Source organism: Oreochromis aureus, linkage group 5, assembly GCF_013358895.1.
Source record: "Oreochromis aureus strain Israel breed Guangdong linkage group 5, ZZ_aureus, whole genome shotgun sequence".
NCBI classification, from domain to species: Eukaryota; Metazoa; Chordata; class Actinopteri; order Cichliformes; family Cichlidae; genus Oreochromis; species Oreochromis aureus.
Window position 1 is genome coordinate 620,460 of NC_052946.1, and position 27,963 is coordinate 648,422.

Below are 27,963 nucleotides of genomic sequence, written 5' to 3' on the forward strand. Positions count from 1 at the left end.
GTATAAACTTGTCATTTTTCGGTTGGGTGGGTGGACAGCATCCTCACCTCCTTCTTTGGTGGTAAATTCCACAGTGTTGCTGGGTTGACTCTCAAAGCGATTGTTGGCCACAACCATGAACATCTTGTAGTTAGAGTACGGCACCAGGTCACTGAGCATGCCTGATGGTTTGACCGTAGTGCTATAAAAACCTTTGACCTTCTTCTCCTTAATGACCACCAGACCTGGAACCTGACTAGACTCACGCCAGTAGTATAACTGGGAAGCAGAATGGGAAGAAAGGTGTTAATAGGTAAGACGTACGGGAGATTGGAGGATATTACACAAGAGAAATTATCCAAAATTGATCATGAAGGATAATTGGAGATTATGTATCGGAATTTCAGGAGCAGGGCCACGCCTCCAAACACGCTCCTTCCGGCTCTCATCTATATAGGTTCTCCCAGTTCTGCAAGCTGTCATTCTCGTTTACGTGCCCCACCCTCCCTCCCTCCTTGTTCTCTATTCTTTAACTTCCTCGCTTCTAATTAGTCCATGGGGATCTGCCAGGCCGGGGAGCCGTTGCCAGTCGCCTTCGAGGCCTTCCCCAAACCGCAGCTCAGTTCATGTCCAGGCATTCACCTTTAACTACTAAAACGCTGTCAAACCTAAAATGAGGACGTGGGCCCAGCTAGTGAAATGACACGTAATGTACCAACTCTGCAGTTTGTTCTCATTAGAAAAACCAAAGGCAGTCTTACTCTATACTCCTTGAACTCTCCCTGGACAGAGTTCAGGTCCACAGGGTTCCAGTGGATGATAACTTTGGTGCTGTCAACCTTTGATACCCGCAGGTCAGTGGGAGCATCAGTGGGCTCTGAACACATCCAAGTCGACACAATATGTGTGAACAGTCAGCAGTATTTTCAAAACAAATTCTCAATTCGGTTTTCACTTTTCCTCAAGCTCCACATGGGTTGCTCTTATAATTAAAAGCTGCTTCATAGTCAGTATTTACTTACTGTCTTCTCCAGAGTATCCAATCACCATGTTAGACTCTGGTCCTGCTCCAAACTCATTCCTGGCCTGGATTTTGATCTCATAAGGCACATAGATTTCTGTATTGTGGACCACATGTTTGGCCCCCAATATGGTCACGTTATTCCACTCCTCCTCAACGTCTTTTCGTCTCCACCACACAATGTAGTGCAGGTTTGGACCATTTCTTTCCAGATCAAGGAGAGGCTAGAAAAGTCAACAGAGAAATGAGCCTGAATGTAAACACACTGGAAAGTAGATATTGGTATGACAAACAATGAGTGATACTTATCAAATGATAATTACATGTTATAACTGTTTGGTGGTTATATACATTTACTTAGACATTGGTCGTTTTGCGTCTAACCTTACTGTACAAGGAGATTAACTCTGATTGGACACTTCCAAGCTCATCCCGCCTTTATTCCACAACATGTAGTGTTTATTTGTAAACATGTTGATACATTTCATCATATTTCTGTGCATTATTTTTGATTTATTTATCATCTTGTTTTAGGTCAACAAAAATAAACCCTGTTAGATGAAGCAACGTTTTATGGGGAAAAATTTTATCTTGTAATTTAATTTTTGTTAACAAAAAGAAGATGAAAATTATGATGAAATGTTTTGACACTTTTGTTGACCAATAAAAATCAAATGACAGGAGAGATTAGATCCAATCAGAATTAATCAGGTTGTGCAGAGAGCGGGACGACTTTGGAAGTGATCTCCTTGGGCAGAAATATTAGATACACACAATTTGATCTCACAAGGTGAGAGCTCCCATCCTTCCTGTTTGTCATGAACAGGCGACAGTGCTTGGGAGGAAGAGAAACGTAGACTCATTCCACATTTGACGTCAAGGAAAATACAACATTTGTAAACTACATGGCGCACCGGTAAACACATGACAAACTTTTAGTCAACTGAATTCACTTCAGATTAAGGCGACGATAATCTTATAATATTTGGTCAACTAAAACTAAAACAAGTTAGATGCCTAAATTATGACTTAAACTAAAAAGACTGAAACTAAATCCAAATTTGCTGTCAGAATTAAGACTGGTTTGTGCAAGTCTAACGAGCTGGAAAGACAATATTTGTTACGACCACCTTTACTGTTCAACTCTCTCAGGCAAGCTTTCTTTAGCTCTTCAGGCTTCTTGCAGGACACTCCAAAGCTCTTCTTTGGATGTTAGCTCCCTTTAGTTTGATTCCCTGTCAAGATGATCCCATAAAAATTCAATAATGTTGAGGTCCAGGTTCTGGTGAGGCACATGCATGACTGAAAGTGTTCCACTGTGTATCTCTTTCTATCCAGGTCCACACATTGGCTGTAAATGGTTCTTAGTGCTTTTCTACTCCACCTGAGCATTCAAAGTTCCCTGTGTTTAGGATCATTGTTGTCATTGTTGTAACTCTTACATTGAGACCATTTCTAATGAGGCTTAAGCAAATCCTAGATTGATCAACATAAGGTCCAGATCCAGCTGTTTGGTCCTGTGTCAGCTTAATACTACATTTTTTCAAACCGTGTTTCTGCTGTAAATAGTGTTTTGGGCCTGCTACTTTTACTCTTTTGTCCAGGTTTGTGAAATAGACACACTGCACATCATGCCAAGATTTGCCACATTTTCAGCTAATATATATTTGGGAATTAACATGTTGGAGCACAAGTACTGTTCTATGTCTGGAAAACTGTTATCTTTGGCATTTTTCATAGATTCTGCTAGCAACAAAATGCATAAAGATCCTATTTAACACTGAGGAGAACGTACCACCACACAAAAAGGTCGTAGCTGGACCTTTGCACACAGGACTCTGTGCTTTCAGCTAACAGTGCTAACCACCAGCATAAAAACGTTTGTCATAGTCACTGAAAATGTCTACAGATACAATGTTCTACATCAGCTTTCTTTTATTAAGATGACAACAGGACCTGATTACACATCTGCATTCAGGTGACTTTCAGTTTCATTATATTGTTAACATGTTCACAGTGCAGACTACACTGTCTTACTGATTCATTTCCCATAGATGTGCACATCTTACCTCCCAGGTGATCTCCATATTGTCCTTTCTGGACCCCCAACCCCGTAGGCCTTTGGGAATGGCATCTGGTGCTTGTTTCAACATAACAGAGTGCACTGACATTAAACAGAGTCAGCAAACCGTTTAAGGTCACACTTATTCAACTGTAACTGTAAACCTTTAGTGAACATACATTTCCAAAACAGCACATTACATGTTGTACCTAATTTGAGTACATGTAAACTAATAAAACCGACCAATTGAGGTCAGATGATTGCATGAGATGCTCCTTACCAGCTCCAGTTGTCTTGTATCGGGGCGAGGGGCGGCTGGGATCACTCTGACCTACCGAGTTGATGGCGATGACCCTGAACTGGTAGTTGACAAAGGGAGCGAGCTGCAGGATGACAGAGTTGAGGTCTCCAGGGTAAGATGACAAGTTCTGCCACCTACCCGGCTCCCAGCGGTCCTCTTCAAACTGGACCAAGAACTCTGAGGAGAGACAGAACTGTAATGAGAAAAACCAAAAGAGTAAAACCTGCTGCAAGTCTGTGAGTCCATGTGTTCTGGAAGCACGCTGTGTCCCATCCATTTGTCCACAGCAGCTTGTTTAATGGCCCAGCTGCATACATTTTACAACCTTTTCCACAAATACAGATTTCAGTATCCCACATGGATCATAATTTACCCAGATTCTTCAGTAATGGGATTTTGAGTTTAGCATCCATTCAGAATCATGTCTCAACTGTGGTAACCTAGAAACTAACTAGGCTACTTTTGCTTACACAGTGTCCCCAACAGGATCAGTTTAGTCAGTTTTTGAGAAAATAACACAATCCTGTCAGGATCCAGGTTTATGTGTGCCTACTTACCTGTGATGGGGCTCCTGTGGTCTTTTCCAGGGATCCAGGTGAGGCGAACGCTGCGTGCTGCTGGGTCCGACAAATCCAGATCCATGGGGGGGTCTGGACGGGCTGAAGAAAGACAAGACATGGCTTTGCTTGTGTCAGACACACAAAAGCATACTCACATACATTTGTAGACATGTTGCACTTGTGTTGCATAAAGACTTTCTTCATATAAAACAAATGACTCGTCGGGTCTCCTCTCAGCACAGACACATAACACTCTCAGCACAAAGGTTTCATACAAATAGTAAGACAAAGAGACACTAGTTTAAAAAAAACAAGCAAATAACAAATGTAAAAACAGGACAGAGACAAACAGTAGATAATATAAAACTTCCAACTGAGCTGTGTGTTACCTGGAAGCAAGGCACTAGAGACTGAGGGGTTGAGAGTGGCCACCTCTGTGGGACAGGGTCAGGGAGCAGGAAGTGGGTATAAAGGTTAGAGTCTGCAGGTTAGTCTACAAGCCAATCAACAGCAAGGGATTAAGAATGCATTTAGCACACATAGTAATAAGGTAAGTTACACAGTTGTACACAATCACGTAATCACTGGTTTTTGCAAATAAAAATGCTCACACTGATGACGACATGTGGATTAAAGAAGAATGCCTGTTATTATTTTCAAATCATTAAAGGTCTACCACACACACACACACACACACACACGCACACACACAAACACACATACACACAAACACACATACACACACACACACATGCATGCACACACACACACGCCCACACATGCGCGCACACACACACACAGACACACACACACACACACAGACACACACACACACACAGACACACAGACACACACACATGCATGCGCACACACACACGCCCACACATGCGCGCACACACACACACTCACACATGCGCGCGCACACACACACAGACACACACACACGCCCACACATGCGCGCGCACACACACACAGACACACACAAACACACGCACATACACACAGTCAAAGGAGTTTGCAAAGAAAAGTGTCTGGACTTCTTTAAGTTGCTTGAAGACGTTTCACCTCTCATCCGAGAAGCTTCTTCAGTTCTAAGGTCAAATGGCCGAGAGTCCCAGATTTAAACCCAGTGGGAGTATCCCCCCAAAGAGGGACAAAGGACCCCCTGGTGATCCTCTAATCACATGAGCCAAGGTGTGTGAAAGCGGGTGTGGGACCTAATCAGCCAGGGTTTCGGGTGAGCCCATTGTGAAACCTGGCCCCACCTTGTCATGTGATTTCCTGAGGTCAGATGGCCCAGGATGTGAGTGGGCGTTAAGGCGTCTGGGGAGGGAACTCAAAACTGGATTATAGATGGCAGACAGTTGGTGTCGTAAACCACCGCCTCTGTTCAAAGATGGTCGCTCACAGTGGACATAGATGGCTTCTTTCACTCCTCTTTCAAACCATCTGTCCTCTCTGTCCAAAATGTGAACGTTGGCATCCTCAAAACAGTGACCTTTATCCTTAAGATGCAGGTGGACTGCTGAGTCTTGTCCTGTGGAGGTGGCTCTTCTATGTTGTGCCATGCGCTTGTGAAGTGGCTGTTTGGTCTCTCCAATGTAGAGGTCTGGGCATTCCTCACTGCACTGTACAGCATACACCACGTTGTTCAGTCTGTGTTTTGGAGTTTTGTCCTTTGGTGAACCAGTTTCTGTCTGAGTGTGTTGCTGGGTCTGAAGTACACTGGCATGTCGTGCTTGGAGAAAACTCTCCTGAGTTTCTCTGATACACCGGCTACATAGGGGATGACAACGTTGTTGCGTCTGTCTTTCTTATCCTCCCTCGCTGGTGTCTGATCTTCTTTTCTGTGCCTCTTTGCTGATTTATGAACGCCCAGTTAGGATAGCCACATGTTTTGAGTGCTTCCTTTACATGTGTGTGTTCCTTCTTTTTCCCTTCAGGCTTAGAGGGAACATGTTCTGCCCGGTGGTGTAGGGTCCTGATTACTCCAAGTTTGTGTTCCAGAGGGTGATGGGAGTCAACGAGGAGGTACTGGTCCGTGTGTGTGGGCTTCCGGTAAACTTCGATGTTGAGGTTGCCATTCTCTTCAATGTGCACGGCGCAGTCCAGGAAAGGCAAAAAAGAAGGAACACACACATGTAAAGGAAGCACTGAAAACATGTGGTTATCCTAACTGGGCGTTCATAAAGTCAGCAAAGAGGCACAGAAAAGAAGATCAGACACCAGCGAGGGAGGATAAGAAAGACAGACGCAACAACGTTGTCATCCCCTATGTAGCCGGTGTATCAGAGAAACTCAGGAGAGTTTTCTCCAAGCACGACATGCCAGTGTACTTCAGACCCAGCAACACACTCAGACAGAAACTGGTTCACCCGAAAGACAAAACTCCAAAACACAGACTGAACAACGTGGTGTATGCTGTACAGTGCAGCGAGGAATGCCCAGACCTCTACATTGGAGAGACCAAACAGCCACTTCACAAGCGCATGGCACAACATAGAAGAGCCACCTCCACGGGACAAGACTCAGCAGTCCATCTGCATCTAAAGGTCAAAGGTCACTCTTTCGAGGATGCCAATGTTCAAATTTTGGACAGAGAGGACAGATGGTTTGAAAGAGGAGTGAAAGAGGCCATCTATGTCCACTGTGAGCGACCATCTTTGAACAGAGGCGGTGGTTTACGACACCAACTGTCTGCCATCTATAATCCAGTTTTGAGTTCCCTCCCCAGACGCCTTAACGCCCACTCACATCCTGGGCCATCTGACCTCAGGAAATCACATGACAAGGTGGGGCCAGGTTTCACAATGGGCTCACCCGAAACCCTGGCTGATTAGGTCCCACACCCGCTTTCACACACCTTGGCTCATGTGATTAGAGGATCACCAGGGGGTCCTTTGTCCCTCTTTGGGGGGGAAACTCCCACTGGGTTTAAATCTGGGACTCTCGGCCATTTGACCTTAGAACTGAAGAAGCTTCTCGGATGAGAGGTGAAACGTCTTCAAGCAACTTAAAGAAGTCCAGACGCTTTTCTTTGCAAATTCCTTTGACTACGATGACCTGGATGACTGAGAACCTTCACAGACACACATACACACACATGCACGCGCACACACACACACACACACACACACACAGACACACACACACAGGCTGTCCTGTGGTACCATGACTACAATCATGAATGCTGCACCCTACAGGTCGAACAGGAGAGGTGCCATCCAGCCGGTCACAGCTCAAAGCTACAGTCTGTCATAGTGTGGCATTTGAAAGCAGTTGGTGTTCTTTGCTAACAAACGCTTGGAGCGTGTTGTTGAAAGATGACATGTTTGTAGAATGATGGTGGACTAAATATAGACTAATAAACGGGTGGAGTCTTTTTCTGTGTTGTGTTTTTAGGAGCAACCTCAAACAGCTCAGTCAAATCAATGGTGACACAGAATGCTAAAACTGTTTTCCAACCAGTCCCAAAGACTACATCAGTCTGTGTAGAAGCATGCCACTGGATATATGAGCAGTTTTGAAGTACTTGTTTCAGTGTCTCACATACTGCTGCTAAATTACAAAATGCTGTATTACATTAGAGTGATTTGTTTCGTTTTTACACATTCACTGTAAATAACTGCTTCATACGTACGATAACTTTTTTCAGCTAATACACAGCACTGTGCATAAAACTGAAGCCTTCAAATGTGCTGAAACTCTTTGTCATATCCTGATACCATCAAAGTGCAGTCTGACTAGTCCTGTTTCATTCAGGAGCAGGAAAGCATCAGAGCCGTCACAATGACCTGAAGTAACATGAACATAAGTCCAAAGTAACAGAAGGTCTTTCATCAAATGCAGTTACATATGCAGTACATATGCATACCTCTTCAGCAGCTCAAACCAGTGCTTTAACCATCTCTGCTCACCTAAATCCACAGCATTTCCACAGCGTGTTCACAGGGGGTCATGTGATTGTTGGGTTTCCTCTGTATGTATCATTGTAGGGTCTGCCTTACAATATAAAGGTGACTGTTCTTGTGGTTCAGCGCTGTATAAATAAAATTGAATTGAAACTAATTGCTGTCATGTGACTGGCTGATTCCATATTTGTAGTAACAGGAAGTTGAACAGGTGTACCTAAATAAGCACTGAGCGCATGTGCATGCTGCTCATGGGATGATGATGATGATGATGATGGTAAGTGTAAATGTAAGAGAAGATTACATATTTTAAGAATACATTCAGACTAATGAACTAATGAAACAACACAGAGTCCAGTCTTTATGTGAGTGTACCTAATACTGTGAGGCGAGCAGAGGCTGACAGCTGGTCTATCTCAGATTTAACAGTGCAGGTGTACGTCCCCTCGTCACCCTCGTTCACATTGGGGATCGACAGGGACTCATCATCCTTCTTCAACCTAGGAGACAGATACAGAAAGGACTGTCACACATGTAGTAACAGCACTGGAGGTAGTCTTTATTCATATTCATACAAAAACCAAAGAAACATGGATACAAGTGAAGAAGGCTACCATTAGGCTGGAAAAAATCCTGTCAGACAAACAGGAAGTACTTTAGATCATGTGACATATTCTTTCAAACAAAAAAGGATGCTTTGGTCACCTCAGCAATACCAAAAGACCACAGAAGACAACTTACAGTTGAGGCCAAAATTATTAGCCCCCCAGGAATTTTGGAACATTTTCCTAAACTTCTGCCCAATATTTACAGCATTGATGAAACTTGATATAATCGAACATTCACCAGTGCTATTAAGTAGCTTTTGGTACATTTTGTAATATAAAATACATTATTAGGCTTGCTTTATATCAAATATAATAAAAAATGGGGTGGTCAAAAATATTAGCCCTATGTGAATGTTTGCTTTCAAAACACCGAGAGTAATTAACCAATCAGCTTTGAAACCATTGCCAAAGACAAAGGAAATAATTCTGGAGCTCAGAACAAAGATAGTAGAGGCTCATGATAAGGGGGGAGGCTACATTGCCATTTCCAAGCAATTCACAGTGTCTAGAACTGCTGTATCTTGCATCATTGCCAAGTATAAGGAGACAAATTCTGTAAAAAGCAAACCTGGCCGTGGCCGTAAGTACAAGATTTCAAGAACTCTGGAGAGGAAACTAGTCACAGATGTCAGCAAGAAGCCCCGGACATCTGCCAAGACGCTTGTTGCTGACCTGGCCTCTTCTGGGGTTGATGTTTCAAGGAACACAGTTGTGACGGCTCTTGGTCGTGGTGGACTTCAGGGGCATCGTCCCAGAAGAACCCCTTTAGTCAAAGAGCGACACATCACAGCCCAAATGATGTTTGCCCATGAACATTTGAAAGGTAAAGATGAGTTTTGGAAGTCTGTGCTTTGGTCTGATGAGAATAAACTGGAACTGTTTCAGCACATAGTTGTTGCTTATGTTTGGCGAAGAAAGGCACAGGCCTTCAACCCCAGGAACACAGTTGGGAACATCATGCTGTGAGGCTGTTTTGCAGCCTCAGGCACAGGGAGCCTTGTTTGGTTGCATCATGAAAAAAGAAATTATGTTGACATTTCGAAGGAGAATATGCAGAAATCTGCTCATAGTCTAGGCTTAAGTCATTGCTGGGTCTTCCAACAAGACAATGACCCAAAGCATAAATCAAAATTAGTCCAATGGTTCCTCAAGGATACCAAAACCAAGATTCTGGAGTAGACCGCACAGAGCCCAGACCTCAATCCTATTGAGAATCTGTGGCAAGTGCTCAAAGTGAATGTCCATGCTTGGAAACCATTCAATTTGGACCAGCTAGAACAATTTGCAATAGAGGAATGGGCCAAAATCCCTCAGGAGACTGTGCCAACCTCGTAAAGAGCTACTCTAAGAGATTGTTGTCAGTTGTGTCTCAGAAAGTGTACAGTATTGACTATTAATGGCCATGGGGCTAATAATTTTGGATGTCTCATTTTTGCCCTTTCTTGTTTTAACTTGGTGTATCAATAAAATATGCTAATTAAACTTAGTGGACATTGTTATTTTGGAAACAGATTCACTATACAAAACAAAGACTTAGTCTTTAATGGTCATGTTCACGCTGAAATCAAGAGTGTTCTCTAATTTCATAACAGGGGCTAATAGGTTTGGACTCATCTTAAGTGGATCATTTCAGACTTTTCACAACATCTAGCCAAATCCTGAACAGAACGAGACAGGCCTATCATGAAGTCTTTTATCAAGAGGTGCCTTCAAGCATGTAAACACAGAAGGCTTACCCTCAACAGAGAGGCCAGATCAGACTTTTTTACAGTAAAAACTGGAAGAGGAGCCAGATGTGCATCAGCCACATATGAAATTACTCGAGTAGACCAATAACAGATCAGCAGCTGAAGCAAAAGGAAACCTTGCAGATAAGCTTTAGATACCAAAAAGCATCACACTCCACCACAGAACCAAAGTGGACATCTCTGAGCAAACATGGATGCCCCTACATCAAGATCACATGTTGCTACAAAGAACACGCAACAGTAACATGTGACCAACATTAAGTGGAGCCAGCAGTGGCTCATGTTGTCATGCAAGGATTACTGCCACATTAACCAAAAGTACTGTTACCCCCATGACACAGATGGTCCTATATCACAACAAGTAACTTCACTGTACAAAATTCAGTAAAGTAAGTGCTCTGATAGTAAAGCACAAACGTGGAACCAAAGAAGACTCACAACACACAAAGTCACCTCGTCAAAACTGATAGATGTGTAGATGTCCACGTCCACACAGCTCAACTGAATGCTGCTTCAGTCACATGGTCATCTCTAGCCAATGGTCTCTGTGACAGCCCACCTTGCCTTCCTTTTGTCTGTTTGTGTGGAAAGTCTCATTTACAGACTTTGCTTGTTTTCCACTCAGTGGCACCTCGGCCCTGTGTGCTCTGTAAGACCTCATTTTGGGGTGGCTCTCCTGGGGCCTGGGTAGCCTGGTTTGTGACTGTCTCAAACTGTTTTCAGAATTCCTGACCTGTATCTAAAACTGAGTCTGCTGGACGCACCAGTTACCTGAAAGAGAGACACCGCTACTGCAAAAATAATAATTCAAGGTTTCCTTAAGGGAGACAAATCTAATATTCTTCATTTGATATTATAAAATCCTATGTAGAACATGAGCACAGAAAATAAGGAGAAATTACTGTGGCAGGAATGAGGCACGACCACGTTTCACCAGTCTTGAACATTCTCTTTATTGCGGTTACTTGTTCACACAACTCGGCAGCAGCTTCCCTGCTGCCAGCCACACACCAACAACAACAGCAACCCCACAACAGGTCTGTACACCAATCTTAAGCTGGCGAGGCGTGATTGTGATGCCACGAAGGTGCGTTCGCCTCCCCTGCAGCGGCACTGCCCACCACACCCTCCCACAATTACATTCAAATTGCATTCAAATAAACCTCGGGCAACCTCAGCAGTTGCCTAATTACTATTTCTATCGTTACAACGCTGTTACCGTTACTAACAAGAAAATGCGGCGCGGTCACATTACTGACGATCACTTTCTGGCACAACACCTGGAGCTAAGGGGGCAAAACAGTCGCAACATGACATTTGGTTGTTTAGGAAGAGGGGGAAGTTTTAATTCAATTCAATTTCATTTATATAGCGCCAAATCGCAACAACAGTCGCCTCAAGGCGCTTTATATTGTGCAGTAGATCGTACAATCATAGATACAGATTTTTGGAGTGACGGCGAGAGAGAGAGAGAAAGAAAGACAGCAGAAAAAGAGAGAGAGTTTTGAGATGTGAGAGATTTGTGACGTTTAGCATGTTTGTAGTTTGTAGTGTTGTGGATAGTTTTGTGTTGTGTGCCAGAACAATGAGGCGACTGCTGTCTCCAGGTAGAGAACAGGAGGAGTGATACACCTGCTGCTGTCAGGCCTGCAGGTATCAGGCTGTCATGTTCTCCTTTATAGTGGACAGAAATTATATTTTGCAGTGGCACAAATAATTTGTGTGGCATCTTATTTAATGCAGAATACCTGATTTTTCTGTAAATGGTTTCAAATGGCTGCAAATAACTTTGTTTGCAAAACTTGTGCATAGGATTTTAAAATTTACAATTTATATTTGCATTTAAAGTTATGAAATATGATTCAATAAACAAGTTTGTGGTTGTTACTGTAAAAAAAATGTGTTTTTTGTCTGATTTTAGATCAGTTGTGTTAATACAGTAAGTCAAAATGAAAACATAACTGTAAATTCAGACATGTGAGGTTGTGCTGAAAAAGATGATACCAAACAAGGCAAAGTAAATAGTTTTTAAAGGTGAAATGTGGAGGGAAAATCAAAAGTAGTCAAAAACAGCCAATTATACCCTGGACCCCAGAGGGTTAAACGTTTTTTTTAAAGTAACGCAATAGTTACTTTTCAAGTAATTCATTATTTTTAGAAACTTGTAACTCAGTTACTAACTCAGTTACTTTTTTGAAGAAGTAACTAGTAACTATGATTAATTACTTTTTCAAAGTAACTTGCCCAATCCTGCTGATGACACCACCATTATCGGTCTGATCCAGAATGATGATGAGTCTGAGCGGAGGTGGATCAGCTGGTCCACTGGTACAGACTGCCAGTGGACTTTGGAGAAACTACCCGATGCTCCGCCCTCTCACCATCCTCAACAACAGTCTGTATGTGAGGACCACTTCAGATCATAAAAAGGTGGATCCTAAGGAATCTGAAGTGATCCACTCTGTCGAGAACAAGGCCCAGATGAGGTTCTTCCTGTGGCAACTCAGAAAGTTCAACAGGAGCTGCTGGTCATCTTCTACGCTGCCATCACCCAGTCTGTCTTGTGCACATCGATGACTGTCTCAGCTACGTCACTCTGATAAACACTCTGAAGTAACCACTGATATATCATTAGGTCATATGCATACTGCACAATTATAGTTATTTTATATATATAAGTTATATACTTCTAGTTTGTATAGTTTCTTAAGATTTGCTGTAGCAAAAGTTGCCAGAAAAATAACTACTCAAGTAGAGTACAGTAACAAAGTATTTGTACTTCATTACCTCCCACCTCTGAGTATAGCCAGCTGCTCCTCAGGAGAAATTAGTGGTAGCTCAATCAGAGGGAGGGCTTATTTTAAACCATGTACTTTTGTTAGTCTATAAACCATCATCATATATAACGTTGGGTCTTGGCCTGCTTAGCATCTCCAGCAACAGAACAACATCTAAGTTGAGATTCTGTTTCTCAGTCATGTTTTAAACTCGTCTCACCTTCTGCAGCTACACACTCAGTCCAGCTTTTCGGGCATAGAGTCTCCTAAGGCTGTTTGAAACAAACCCGTTGACTCATGGACCCTGGCTGAAGCTTTACCCTTCACTACAAATGCTTTATACATAGCTACTGGGAAAAAAACAGTGGGTAGGTTGGAGTGATATGGGTGGGGGTACTCCCTGACATCCCAGTACAGCATCTGTAATTTAATGGACCCATTGAAAACACTAGAAAGAGACACTGATCTTTTATTGACACACGCTGTAGAGATGAAGGGGTTTAAGGATTCACCTTCCCTTTGGCTCATTCAAACTGACCAGGACTCAACTGTTGGAAAGGCAACACTTTTTGGTTGTTTGGAGGCTCATTTTGTGCCACTATGTAACCATGAATGTGTTCTGCTTTAGGTCTTGAAGAGTCATTGTCAGGACTACGGATTGCCTGCATGTCACAACACTGGGACTAGATACTCATTTTTAGTAACACAGCCTCAGTACAATTCACTGTTACAACTACACACCAATCACAGCACTGCAAACCACACCCAGGCCAGCCAACAGCTGATGCTAATACCCTTCACTAAATTGTGAAATGTTGTTGTTAGATTCAGACATAGAGCAGTCAGGCTAGTCAGGCTTGAAACAGAGTGTTACATCCTGTGAGGCTGTGGGAGTGTGTGGGTGGGGTGTTTGCCCGCTCTCTCCGCCTCCTCCTCTCTTGCCACTCCTACCCCCTCTGTCTCTCTCACTCTCCTGTCTCCCCAGGACACAGCTGCTTTTGGTTAGCCTCGTTTGCCACCTGGGCACAGTCAGCAATCACCTCTGAGGCTATATAAGCAGGGGATGAACTGTGAGCAAGGTGGTTTTTCCCCTCTGTGGCTCTACATGTTTTCCTGCTAGGTTTTGGACAGACAGCCTCCTTCGACTAGTGAGTAGATGGACTTGTGGCCCCCGAGAGTGTCTCCCCGTGGTGAGGAGTTAAGTAGGAAGTGCCTCCCTTAGTTGTTTGGTAGTTTTCTTTTGTTGCTGTAACTGTTTCCTTTGTTTCTTTGGCATTATTGATAAAACGGTGTTGCCGGCTCTTTAAGTTAAGGTTATTTGTAATAAAACTATATTGTTTGTAATAAAACTATATTATTTTAGAACAACTTTGTCTGTTTTCCTTTTTATTCTATTTCCGGACCCATTTGTTACTGGTCCCCACACTCACACCCCCTAGACCTCTTCGTGGGGACGTAACACAGAGACAAAGAGGGTGACAGCAGAGCACAGGTTGTTAAAAAAGACCAAAAGCAGGGGTCATTACCTCCATCCCAAGTAAAGAGGCTTGTCATCCTTCATCCAGGCCACACTGACAGGAAGGCTGGGGTCAGACGTCACCCTACAAGTGAAGCGAGCTGTGGAGCCCCTGATGGCTGACTGGTGCTCGGGGGCCTGAATGATGCGAGTTGGCTCTGGGTCAAAGTTAAGATGAAGAGCAATACATTACATGAAGATTTTAGATGCATCCAATAATACATGTGGTAGATAATACTGTGTGGAGATGCATTGTCAGGTGCCACAGTCTTATCCAAAACAAGACTAATTTACCAAAACGTATTCTTTCCATCTCTTTACATGTTCAATATGAGATAAGCTGCAAAGATTTAGATAAAGAAAATGTGCAAGAAAATTGAATCATGGTGACTTTATTTGCATAAAAATACAATCCCTTTGTGTAAAAATCCAGTTAACACACAGTACAGTTAACATGCAAAAACAAATCATGCAACCAACAGCAAAGTCAGGTGCTTTGTATGTCCAGCCATCCCACCAACCTCTGCCCTTCTCCTCTGGTCTAAGAAAAGAGTAACATGTGACTTAGACAGGACTACAAATAGCTTCAACAGTCTTACTAATGTACCCTGACATGTAATAAAGGTAAGCAATGTTATTTTCATCATTGGCTCTAATGCTTTGGCTCACTGGAGACAGGCTTGGATAAAACAAGTTCAAATTTCCATTTGATTCAGTGAAAGTCAAACAAAGGTCGGCAAATGTTGATTTAAGATGTTCTGCCCACATAGCAGACAGGTCTGTCCCGGATCTGGTGTCAAGCCAGCACTGCTGGCTGACTTCTGGCATGATAGGTGGTATGTGATCCAAATATGGACCTGGGGCCCGTTCTTCGTACCTCGCTTACTACATCCAAGATCAAATGACACATCCAAGATCAAATCATCGCGCTAACTTTGAGCTCGCTAATCCGGTTCTCCGAACACACCTGTTGTTGACGATTAGTATAGCTGGATGAAGTAATCTGAGATCACTGGGTGGCTTAAAAGGGGCTACGCATCGATAGTAGAAACATTGATCGGCAACCCTGTGATTGGTCGGCGAAGATGTCGAAGGAGCGCGCTCAGTATTTCACGGCAGCAGACCAAGAACTCTTGATTGAGGGATATCAGGAGTTTCAGAGTTTAATTAAAACGCAGGGGAACACTGCAAAGGCTGCAAAAGCAAGGAGAGAGGGCTGGCAGAAAGTTGCTGACAAATTAAACTCGTAAGTGATCCATGATATTACATTATATCATGTGATATTATATTATACCACAGTATATTATATTACATCATATCCTCTTTCACATTAGAGCCACAACAGGACCCACTAGAACATGGGAAAAAGTAAAAGTGAAATATAAGAATATTCCACAGAATGGTAATATTTATCACTTATATTGCTTTTAGTCTATGACAAGAGACCCTGAAATAATCTGTTTGTTTGTTTATAACAGCAACCAAGAAAAGGGCAGAGCAAATAAAGACAGGTGGTGGTCCTGCACCCCTCGTCACACCCCTTTTGTACTGTGACATTTATTGACATTGTGGGTTTTTTTTGTGTGTAGTTTGACATAACACTCCATCACTTTTACCTGTTCCCATGCAAGGGGTGACTGAAGCATGCACAGTAAGTCGGGAGTAAGTATATACAGTACAGTAAGTGTATATATATATATATATATATATATATATATATATATACACATAGAGAGAGAGAGAGAGAGAGAGAGAGAGTGTTAAGTAAATAATACCCTCACGGGAGAATCGATATCTCTCTATGAGCACACTGTCGCGCTGAGCTAAAGGATCCCGTCTATCCCGCAATATACGCTAAATTCTGTAAACTCTCCTTATCAATCTTGCACCTTCCTTGCTCGCGTACAAACGGACAGGACATGGCTGCGACAGACTTCCCAAATCCACCTTCACTTTTATAGCCGTGGTCTGTCATCTTGATTGCACGTAGTAATTTACTATTACTACTCTAAAATATGAATTACATCTGACATGATCTACTACATGTAATAGAATGATTAATAGTACATTTCCCTTTTTTTCGGAAATGACCTGTATGTATCTGTATGAAATCAATAAAAGAATCAAATGCTGCATTATCTTTAGTGACAGTGATAATATTTATTTATGGTAAAACAGTGGAGAAATATCGCTCTTGCTTTCATATAACTGCAGCGGACATACCTGAGAGGCCGCGATCTAATCCTGTTTACATAAAGTAAGCCTGCTCCCGAGCAGGTTTTACGCCACGGATCTGTTGCTATGACAGCAAGTCCCAGATGAGCTTCGGAGAACCGAACGATCCAAGATCACGCGAAATCGTCAACATTCAAATCCAGCTAACTTACTTAGCGAGGTACGAAGAACGGGCCCCAGGCTTGGCGTAGATGGCACTGTTTATGTTCCTGTTTTCCTATTTCAGTTAGAAGACCCAAATGCCATGTTGCAATACTATACTGCTATAGTAGCCAACGTTTCAAATGTAGGTTTGACAGGTTTGTGAGTGTACACTTTATCCAAAACCTGGTGAGGGTTTACTCATGTTTACCACTGGGTGGCTGTAGCTCAGGAGGTAGACCAGGTCACCTATTGAACGGAAGGTTAGTGGTTTGATCCCTGGCTCCTCCAGTCTGTATGTCAAGAAGTTAGGAAGCACTCAGTTTAGAGAAAGTGTGTGATTGGGTGAATGTGGCGTGTTACATAGAGCACTTTGAGTAATCTGGGAGAGTAGAAAAGCGCTGTATAAGAATCAGTTCATTCACTGTCTGAACAGTTTCGTCATGTTGCTTTTGCACTCTTATGTTCCGGCACATGATGTTACTACATGGCTTGATTAAGGTACACATTAGGCTGACATCTGGGGCCAGAGCTAAAACTGTTCTGGGCCAGCACAGGGCCACCAGTGTGTCTGCAACTGGCCTTGTGCTGGCCCATGTGTGGGCCACCTCTGGCAAACCAGATCTGGGCCACCAAAGGGCCGTCATTCTTTGCAGTATGTGGGTCATGTGTAAGCACATTGTGTGGGCCAGATCTGGGCCATACCAATTTTGCTATGTGGGTGCATGTTTACGTCCTCTTTGTCTCTTTCTGTCATTCTCACTCTGTCACAGTTTAACATTTAATAAAAGGCACATGAGATTTGCACATAGTCACAGAGTGCAGGCTGTTTGGCACAATGAAAGGAAATCATTCAGATAGCTACACATTTGTTGAACAGGCATAGACCTGCTCGAGCAGAGCTTATGTCACTCATGAATTCACTTTTCATTTTTAACATCTAACCTTTGACCTCCAGGCGCACTTGGTTTTCAGCTTTTCCCAAGATGCTGCTGGCCACACAGGTGTAGGTTCCCTCGTCCTCTGCTTGGGCCCGCTTTATCTCCAGGGTACCATTAATGTAAACACGGTACTGGCCTCCATCCAGCCCGCTGCCCTGTCCGTTCTTAAACCTACACATAATAAAAACACATAAACATGGTTAACAGCTGAACTCTGGCTGTCATTTTCCTGTAAAAGGACCAAAAAGCTTTAGATGCTCACCAGCGTAGCTCCGGTAAAGGGGAACCAAAGAAGGGGCAGTCTAGGAAGGTGCGGTTGTTCTTAATGACTTTTATTAGCTGGTTTTTGGGGCCCAGCATCCTCGGGGGCAGGTCTACAGGAAAAAGGATTACAGTACATCTTCACCAGGCTTTATCCCTTACACAGGCTTACAAGCATTTAATCAAACACAATTATAGAATAGAATTAGAATAGAATTCAACTTTATTGTCATTGCACATGCACAGGTACAGGGCAACGAAATGCAGTTTGCATCCATCCAGAAAGTGCTTTAGCCGTGATATAGATATATTACAATATATATATTAGCAATAATATAGATGTGTAAGTATATTACAGAAATGGGTCTATTATGGTATGTTATAATGTACACGGTGTGAAGTGTACATTATAACATACCATAATAGACCCATTTCTGTAATATGATGTAATTATGATTATTTTAGGAAAACTCAATACTTTTTTGCATAGAAGGTTCCTGTGTGAACTAACCCTGTGTTTGCAGTGTATAATAAGGGTATCCATAAACCAACAACCATCACACTTCAAACATAAGTCCAGTATGAAAGTTATCTGGCTCCTTCTCAACAAGCACTCATTCCTATAACTGTCAGTATGTTTATACTCAAAGAGTCATTTTGCTTTTACCGGCTAAACCTGGGCAGAAGATTAGAGAGATGTAACTGATCATGTGCTCTGTTGGTTTTGAATGCAGTTATCTTTAGACAAAATGTCAGTTATTTCCTGTTGTCTCTCAGAATCAGAATACTTCATTAATTAGGAAAATATGGGCTACAGCAGGCTGCATGCTGGCTGATGCATGCGCACTAAACCTTCCAACCATACATACATTGCACAAACATCACATTGGGAAGACAGGTCATAGACTAGGCTGACAATAATACAGGTATTACTTTGTAATACATCTTTTAATTGCAAGATTTAAATTTTTTTGCAATAATTAGGTAATCTATCCTGACTCATTTTTCTTGCTATGTCAAGATAAAAAGTGCAGGAGGAAATGGGCTCATGAGGAATCATTAGGAGCAACATTTAAACTTCCTCAATAATATGTATGAGTATATTTCAACTTTTTTCAAGGTGCAAATAAAAGTACCAACTACTGACTATCTGTGGTACTTTATGATAGAAAATGAGTACTTTGCCATCCAGTCGAGGTGCAGACTATGACTCTTATCCCAAAGCCAGACAGAGGTGAAGAATAACACTGTCTTTGTCCTGGCAAACTAAATTAAGGGCTCGATCAACAGCGGTCACCACATTTCTAGGTAACCTCTAAGAATACATGTTAAATTCGACGACACAGCAATGATTATATCATTATAAATAGTAGTAACAAGCAACACAACACAGGTGTTTTTCCAAACACTAATTTGAAGATTAACCAACTAACCTCATGTTAAAGTTATTTTGGAGGTTAAATTAATGTTAAATTTGATCAAACAACTGACAGACTGCCTCTGAAAACCACTGATTCCAGTAATGAATGACACAATGTGTGTGTGTGTGTGTGTGTGTGTGTGTGTGTGTGTGTGTGTGTGTGTGTGTGTGTGTGTGTGTGTGTGTGTGTGTGTGTGTGTGTGTGTGTGTGTGTGTGTGTGTTTCATGGATCTCATAGTAAAAAAATGAGTTTACATGAACGCAGGTCAGCACAGCAGCCGTTCTTTGTTTCAGCCTGCTCACCAACATCTAAAGCGCTGGTCAGCGATAACATATCACTACATTGGTTATCAACTGTCCTCCTGCACAAAGTGCTGCCTGCTCCAATCACAAGAACTTTGATGATAAATTGGTGATTAAACTCTTTAAAGAACAAAACAAACTTGTCCAAACTTTTACCTGGCAGTGTAACCACTATGGTCACTTCTGGATAAGGTTTAAAGAAAGGTTTTTAAAACCAGTCCTGACCCCAGTGAACTACAGCACACTCTGGATGCACTGTGGAGAGCTAATAGCCTCACTGCTCTGTTTCCATTTTGAAATCAAGCTCCCACTTCTGTGTCTCACCAAGAACGTTGACAAAGGCGTTGGCTAACAAATAGCCATGCTCGTTGGAGGCATTACACTGGTACACGGCGCTGCTTCCAATCTGCACAGAGCGAAAGATGATGGTGTCTCCGAGCACCTGTCTGTTTGGGTTGGTGGGAGAGCCTGCAGTCGGGCAGAGGATGGTTAGATGATATAGACAGGAAGACAAAGAAAAGACTGTTGATAGCTGTCGTATATACTGATGTTAATTCATAAAAAACAAGGCTGATATTCTGTTACAATAATTATAAAGAACCATACTCTCTATAGGCTGCCCATTGACAAGCCACTCAATGTGAGGTTTAGGGTTGCCATTGGCCCGGCATATCAGGCGTCCAGTCTCTTCTGGGGCTAGCACCTGGTCTGATGGCTTGACTAACCAGTAAGGAGCCGCTGTTGGACACAAGGCCAACATGTTAGCACAAGTTATACATTCATAGAAACACAGAGCCAATACAGCCTACTCACCTTTAACTTGAACAAAGATGGAGTGGCGTATGGTGCCTAAATGATTGTTGGCCATGCATACATACTCGCCAGCATCCTCCTCTGACACACTAACAATCTTCAGGGTCTTGTTGAAGTTCTCAAACTTCACCTTCTGCCCTGGCAGCTCCCCACCTTTCTTAAACCACTTGATGATGGGTGTTGGACTGGAGGAGAAAGCAACGGTAGGAAAGACAAGACTTTGGCTTCAAAATTCAGGTTCATGTGCCACTGTTCACTTTTCAAATAAATGGCATAATCTTATCATTACGCAGTACGTGTGTGTGACAGTGCACTCACAGTCCAGCAGCGATACACTCCAGCAGCAGCTGCTCATCTCGCAGCACCATTTTGGAGCTCTCACTTCCTGATGGTGAGAGGAAGGTCGGCGTGGACTCTGCTACTTTACGGTCTGAAGATGTGACACGATAATACACACAAATGAAACATTCACTTATCTTTGCAGCATGACTCACTTTCTCCATGGGTTAAACAGCCTCTTTTTAAAATCAACCTAGGACTATTATTGTGAATCCTTGCAGGCTTGGCTCTGTGCAGTCACTGAGGTCACAGTGACCTGTAAACAGGTCCAACACTCTCTGGCTTATTTTGAAATAAATGAAATAAGGTGATTAAGATAAAAAACAATGATGTTTGTTTAAGTTAACCAAGGGAACGCGGATGGCAAAGCCGGCCATTAAAAGCTTAAATCAAACTTTCCCACACTTTATTTTTGTTTGTAGCCTTTTATTCACACTTTGATTTCAGAGTGTTTTTGGCTTCACATGAAACTACACGTAAGGGCACACACAATAGCATTGGGTATTATGTTAGCACCTTTGAAGCAAAAATAAATAATAATCCCACATATAATGTACGGAACATTTTTACCTTTCATATATTTTTTCTCTTCTAAATCATTGAGGTAACCAGTTTGGACTAAAAAGCTTTGATCCAATCCCAGCTGTAGAATCCAGCAAAGAGATGCAGCCTGCCGAGGCTTATGTGAAACTAATTTGGCTGCAGCCGACTTTGTGATGCAGATCTATAATGGATTAAAGCTGCGAGCGTCTACAAAGGAGCTGCTGAGAATGAGACAAATCCAGACCCGGGCACCCATCGCTGAGCTGATGATGGTGGCAGGACCAGCCTCAGACACCTTTGAGTGCATGTTTACTCACTGCTGCTGTAACACAAGCACAACCTCATTCTCAGACAACAGTGTGATGCCACACTCAATATTCATCATGTCATTAATGTCTGTTCCTTCATCCCTCGGGGACATATCCCATCTTCCCAAATCATGTTCTTTCACAATACTGTCTGCATAATTAATACAGAGATTATCTGTGTACGCTCTACTTGAATTAAGGGTAGTTTGTGTGTTATTCTATGTTTATATGTGATCCTTTAATAATGACTCTGCTGCCAGCACACAGCATGTTAGGGTTTACAAAAATGTTGATAACACATGGTTCAATACTACACACGCTTTGGAAGATTCATTTAAATGTCATGTCATTCATATTTATCAACAGGAACAATAAAGGATCATTTTCCTCCATCTCACACACACACACACACACACACACACACACACACACACACACACACACACACACACACACACATTACGATTCTCTGCCCAAAAAGGATGGCATAATTTCTACCACCATTTGGGAGTCCAGCTGTGTCGACCCACCATTGTATGTCTCTTTCTCTTCCTGTATTTTCTCCCTCTCTTCCTGTGTGTGTGTGTGTGTGTGTGTGTGTGTGTGTGTGTGTGTGTGTGTGTGTGTGTGTGTGTGTGTGTGTGTGTGTCAGAGTAGGGATTCCTCCAGATTTCTGGAAGCTGTTGGATAATAACACAGCTGTGTGCAGCTGGTCATTCCCTTCATGCTTCCTGTAGAAATCCCTCAGTTGATGCCAGCTCATTGTACTTACTGTGGCTTCCACATGTACCACGGGTTACTCTGTTATATTTTGCCTACCCTGGACTAAGTTGGAAGTCCTGTTAGTCCAAGTTAACAGGACATCCATGGAAAATTCAGGAAATCCACCTGAATTTTCACCAGAGTGAATTATCTGCCTGTCCCTCTGCCAACTCCATTCAGAAAATACTTCTTTGTATTACTTATATTACTTGTTTTTCTTCTGTTCCTGTTCAACTTTTACTTCAGTGTCCTGCATTTGGCTGCAAGAGTTGACATTGAGATGACTTTGGACTGCAGTCTACGTTTCCACTTTTGTCTTCCATCCTGACTGAACATCATGATTGGCTCTCTCTGCCTCCCAGCAACCATGCAATTGTGTTATTGACATCCTTACCTGGTGCCCGATCTCTGGCCATGAGCTGCCTATACAGTCTCACCAAATCAGAACACGATCCAATGGAAAAATACACCCACCACTCATTAGCTGCTGACATCATCCCACCCTCGTCCTACTCCCTGGGAGCTGCATTTCTTGCATTAACTTTAGAGGTTTGAACTGTTAAAAACAAACAACCTTTACATCTGTTGTCTTCTCCCTTTTAACTTCTTCTGCAAAGAGCCACAGTCTTTTCCGAAACATCTACGATCCCATTGTGACAAGTGGAAGACCACCTTCTATACTCCCCTGGGGCATTTACCCTGTCACACCACTTGGACTTACCAATGTCCTGGTTGTCTTCCAGGCGTTGGTAAATGATGTGCTTTGGGACTTCCTTGCTTCATCTATGTCTACTTGGATGATATTCTCATGTTTTCAAACCACTATAGTCATGTTTTAGTCAAGTTTTAAATGGCCTGGCTCCTTCTTACCTGTCAGACCTTCTACACCGATACACTCCACAAAGGTCTCTCAGATCAACTGGCCACTCACTCCTTGCTGTCCCCATGTCGAGACTGAAACACCGGGGGGATCGAGCTTTCGCTGCCCCCAAATTATGGAATAAACTGCCCCTCCATATTAGGCTGCCCCAACACTTGAAATGTTTAAATCACTTTTAAAAAGGAGTATTATCAGAGTCATCCTGTAGTCAGTTTTAGTCAGCTGTTGGTCACTCTTAATCTTTTTATTTTGTTCATTTTATTCATTGTATATCTTATTTTCTATTTTAATCATGTTTTAATATTTAATATATATACTGATTTATTTTTATGTATTTATATTTTATTGTTATTTATATTTATTTCTTTGTCTGCTTAATATATGGTTTTTAACTGCTATATCTGTTTTATTATTGGAAAGCACTTTGGTCAACTTTGTTGTTTTTAAAGCAAATAAAGTTGGATTGGATTGGATGCTTAGTACTCTGGTACTCTAGTACTGGTACTTCAGGTACTCTGAAGACTATGAGAGTACAAACTATACTGTACAGAAGAAAAAAGTTCAGTCAGTTTTCTTTCAGGTGTTCATCACTGAGAGAGGGCAGGTGAAGGGAAGTCACACAACTCAGAAGCAGCTGTGGCATTTTTGGGGAATTTATTGATGGTTCATCAGGGATTTCAGTAAGGTTGTCTTACCACTCGCCAGTCTAAACTCACCTAAAGTTGTGTCGTGATGGAACACCCTGCCCACCACACCTTTGAATTTTTAAAGGAATTCTGCAGTCTCATTTCATTTCTGGCTTCCATCCTTAGACAGAGTCAAAGGGCCAAACCGGGAGCTGGTGGCAGGACCAGAGGTGTGTGGTACCGAACAGTCAGTCCACATGAAACTCACAACTAATGGAACTCAAAGATCTCCACAGCCACAGGTCTTTCTCAAAGCATTCCTCAGTTACCAGCTCCAATGTTCCCATCTCAGGAGTGTGAGTTTTCGGTCTATTGGTCATTACCTTCATTGCTGTTTCTGGCTATGGAGAGCATCCCATGTACCATTACTAAGAACACACTGCCACCATATTCCAGCACCTATCTACTCTCCAGGTGAGAAAGTCTTTCAAAAGTGATTAATTACAAACTTAGTCTAAAAACTGTCTCTTGTTTACATTAGTGAATTTGAAATTGGGGCAATCATCAACCCGTCCATCTAAATCCATCCAAACACTGGGCTGCCGCTGGCCAATCAAATTTCAGACACAGTCATTGTCAGGTACTGAAGAAATGCATACACTGTTAACCACACTCAATGTGCAGCAGTGTATTTTACAAGCAGCTTCCCCCTCGTCATCACTAAATATATGCATCATATCTATTTTTGACTAAATGAGTGGCAAACTGCGAGGAACACATGAGGTGGGCACAAAGTCAGACACAGGGATGTGATGGAAGATCTGCTCACTGAGCCTCTATTGCCACCTTCTATTTCTATGGTACAGACTACTGAAATGTTAGAAGCAGATCGTGTAAGTATTGTCACGTTCAAGCTGCTATGCATTGTGCTCTATACTGCCACATCAGGGTTTGGCCTTCCTCTCAGTCATACAACCCTCTGTGTTTCTGATCCATGTGGGTCTTCGTAGTCACCAAAGTCTTTAAGCTTCATATTTCTCTTACAGTCGATACACTGACTACAACAACCAACTAAAATCTAGCTCAAAATCTATATCCTAGATTTTGGCATTCAGCACTATGGGATAATATTGTTATTTGCTTTAGCTATAGGTAGTTAAGTTGTGCCTTGTTATTGTCTTTACATCATTATTAAAATAGTTAAAAAACAGCCAACATTAAGAGAAACACAATAAAGCAACCCAAACGTAACATTCAGTATGAAACTAACCCACTTCTACACATGTAAAGAGCAGTTAGGAGGTTAGACTGAGCTTCAGTGAGTCAGTAGGTTAGCACCATGTTACACCCTTAGGAGGTGAACAGGAAACCGAGCTGTCCTGACAGGAAGAGGAAACTCACCACCGTGGGGCTCAGAGGCATTGTAAGATGTGTCATTGTATGGCTCCTCTAGAAACAAGAGGCACACACAGTGGCACATCAATCTGCATAAAAACACTTTCACACAACCTGACAACAATGTTCAATGTAACAATGTTCAATGTAACAATGTTCAATGTTCAAACAAACTGTTGGAAGAATGAGCCAACATTTGACAATCTGATCTTTTTGAGGCAGCATTAGGAAATCATCACAAAGGTTATGGTTTCATGCATGTCATAACATCCCCTCTAGATAGATAGATGGGGTCTTACTGTACTTGGGTTAAAGTAGTGTATGTGTTCAAAACAGACAAAGCAGATAAGAGTTTAGCAGGAAACAGCAGCTCTAATGACACGACAGCACTAATCACTTGGCAACTGACTGCTTCAGGATCTAACTCCTTATTTGTGTGTGTGTGTGTGTGTGTGTGTGTGTGTGTGTGTGTGTGTGTGTGTGTGCGTGTGTGTGTGTGTGTGTACTTACTGGTCTGAACTTTGAGTTTGTATGGGTTCTTCTCCTGGATGGTGTGTGTGAACAGAAAGCGAGCTTTGCAGCTGTAGTCTGTGTTTGCATCTTGGGCCAAAACGTTGGAGAAGTAGAGGTCTCCATTAAGACCCATGGACACTCGTTTATCCTGAGGGATTGGACTCATATCTCAAGGTCAGACAGAAATGAAGAATAAGAGAGAAGGAATGAAACCACATCGACAAGTTTAGGATTTCATTTATCAGCTGCAAGTTCAATAACGTTCAATGCTCGAGTGGCTCTGGGAAGCTCAGCGTGTAACTGAAAAGATGTAAAACAGCTTTTTGGCTGTAAAGTGGTCCTTCCAGGTCATTACAGAGAAATTTAAAAAGATATGTCTTTATTTTTAAATCTGGTTGAGTCAAAGTGCCTTCCTTCCATTTTTTAGTACCTATGCAAGATTTCCTCTTGCAAGAATGCAAAGAGGGGCCATGTCATCCGAGCAGCTGGGACTAATAAAACAAATACAGACCACTTCTATATTTGCCAAAAGTATGTCTATGTTTGATCTAGAGGTCGACTAAATTTCTCAACTAAACTGACTGCAACAGGTGGTTATCCAACATTTTGATGTCTTTTAAACTTCCAATTCAGTTAAAACACAATGATGTCACTCCTTAAAGGCGTCCTGACATGTGACAAAGGTATCTTTCCAACATGTTTTTGTTGGGTCCAATATTTGCACCCAATTCGTTGTTGCATGGACTTGCTTGGTATTATATGCTTTTTGTTGTCTCATTCCATTGATCTCTGGAAAAGCCAAAATATCAACCTACAAACACAGAAGTAACAATCTCTTCAGGGTTACTGGAGACAGTTTGCTGCTTCTATTTTCACATGTAACTCAAATCAACATCGGCTGAAGTTAATCGTGCTGATGTGTTATTCTACAGTCACTACAAACAAACCTCCAGTACTCTCACACAGATGTCAAGGCAAAGCATCCCCCATTGTAAGTGTGCAATGGGTGACATAACCCATCTGACCGTTAACACAGAGCCCCAGGACCAATCAGCAGCTGGGCCAGCAATCCTAATGATGCATCGGTGTGTCTGCGGCTTCCTGTTGTTTGTTTACGACTGTGTTTGTGTCACAGGCTTTACGGTGAACGGGTCAGTTCAGGTTAACAGCCATTTTCAGCAATGTCAGTTTTCAAGCAGGACAAATGTCCAGTCTATATTTCAGTTTCAGTTTTACATAGAGAATTATAGACTGGATTGAATAAATATTAGTATTGTTTAACTAAATAGCTTCTTGCCTCTGGCTGTTCAACAGCTAATGGGTTAGGGTTAGGGGCCTGCTCTCTCAGCTAACAGTGGCATGAACTTGTGCAGATGCAGCCTAAGGACCAGAGCAGCATGAGAATCAGAAAAACCATCACTTTATTTAGGACACAGGAGTCCTAAATAAAATGCACCTCATATATCAAGGTAGCTGTGCTAAAGAACTTTAACAAAGCAACCATGTTATCCTTAAGAATGAATGACTGATAGGTGAAGCCTGTCAGTCTACAGTCTGGCTTCTGATTCCTATACGTGTCTCTCTAACAGCGACGAAACAGATACCACATACTACGAAAAAGAAGTGGGTTCAGTTATTTGGGGATTTTGAAACTCACTGCTGTCCATCCAGAAGGTGAACGGAGGAGGCAGACCTGGTGGGGGGTTGCAAGGTAGAACCAGTGGGGAGCCTTCAGTCACAGATACTGGCTCCAGCACCTCCTTAGGCCACAGAGGAGCCTCTGGAGGATTGGGGGAAATATGAACAACAGGATTCAGCTATTAGTTGAAAATATAAGAAATACAATTAGCACTGAGCTGTTGGTGGAGATAGATATCTGCCATCAGGGGCGATTTTAGCCCATTTTGGGGGGTGCAATGAATCAAAGCACCCCCAAAGATTTCTTACTTTTTTTTGACAATATTTGCTGTTTGTGTGACACACTACTAAAAATATAAAAA

The 27,963-nt window shown here is 42.3% G+C and overlaps 1 protein-coding gene across 8 annotated transcripts in view; it reads right to left on the reverse strand.

The window, feature by feature from the left end:
* nfasca (neurofascin homolog (chicken) a) overlaps positions 1-27,963 on the reverse strand; it is a 170,439-nt gene that overhangs the window by 31,365 nt on the left and 111,111 nt on the right. For 7 of the 8 annotated variants that reach the window (XR_005613116.1, XM_039612444.1, XM_039612443.1 and 4 more), the window contains 18 exons: positions 27,621-27,743; positions 25,961-26,131; positions 25,457-25,504; positions 20,916-21,027; positions 20,598-20,782; positions 20,391-20,522; positions 20,109-20,252; positions 18,063-18,174; positions 17,805-17,971; positions 14,494-14,641; positions 8,210-8,334; positions 4,313-4,357; positions 3,921-4,022; positions 3,343-3,540; positions 3,070-3,140; positions 1,002-1,224; positions 741-856; positions 48-258 (listed from right to left, as the gene is read on the reverse strand). Coding sequence is in view for 7 of the 8 variants with exons in the window: in XM_039612444.1 (XP_039468378.1) it covers positions 48-258; positions 741-856; positions 1,002-1,224; positions 3,070-3,140; positions 3,343-3,540; positions 3,921-4,022; positions 4,313-4,357; positions 8,210-8,334; positions 14,494-14,641; positions 17,805-17,971; positions 18,063-18,174; positions 20,109-20,252; positions 20,391-20,522; positions 20,598-20,782; positions 20,916-21,027; positions 25,457-25,504; positions 25,961-26,131; positions 27,621-27,743 (2,433 nt within the window). In the remaining variant the exon portion in view is untranslated. The remainder of the gene's footprint in view (positions 1-47; positions 259-740; positions 857-1,001; positions 1,225-3,069; positions 3,141-3,342; positions 3,541-3,920; positions 4,023-4,312; positions 4,358-8,209; positions 8,335-14,493; positions 14,642-17,804; positions 17,972-18,062; positions 18,175-20,108; positions 20,253-20,390; positions 20,523-20,597; positions 20,783-20,915; positions 21,028-25,456; positions 25,505-25,960; positions 26,132-27,620; positions 27,744-27,963) is intronic. The other variant, XM_039612442.1, reaches the window with a different exon arrangement.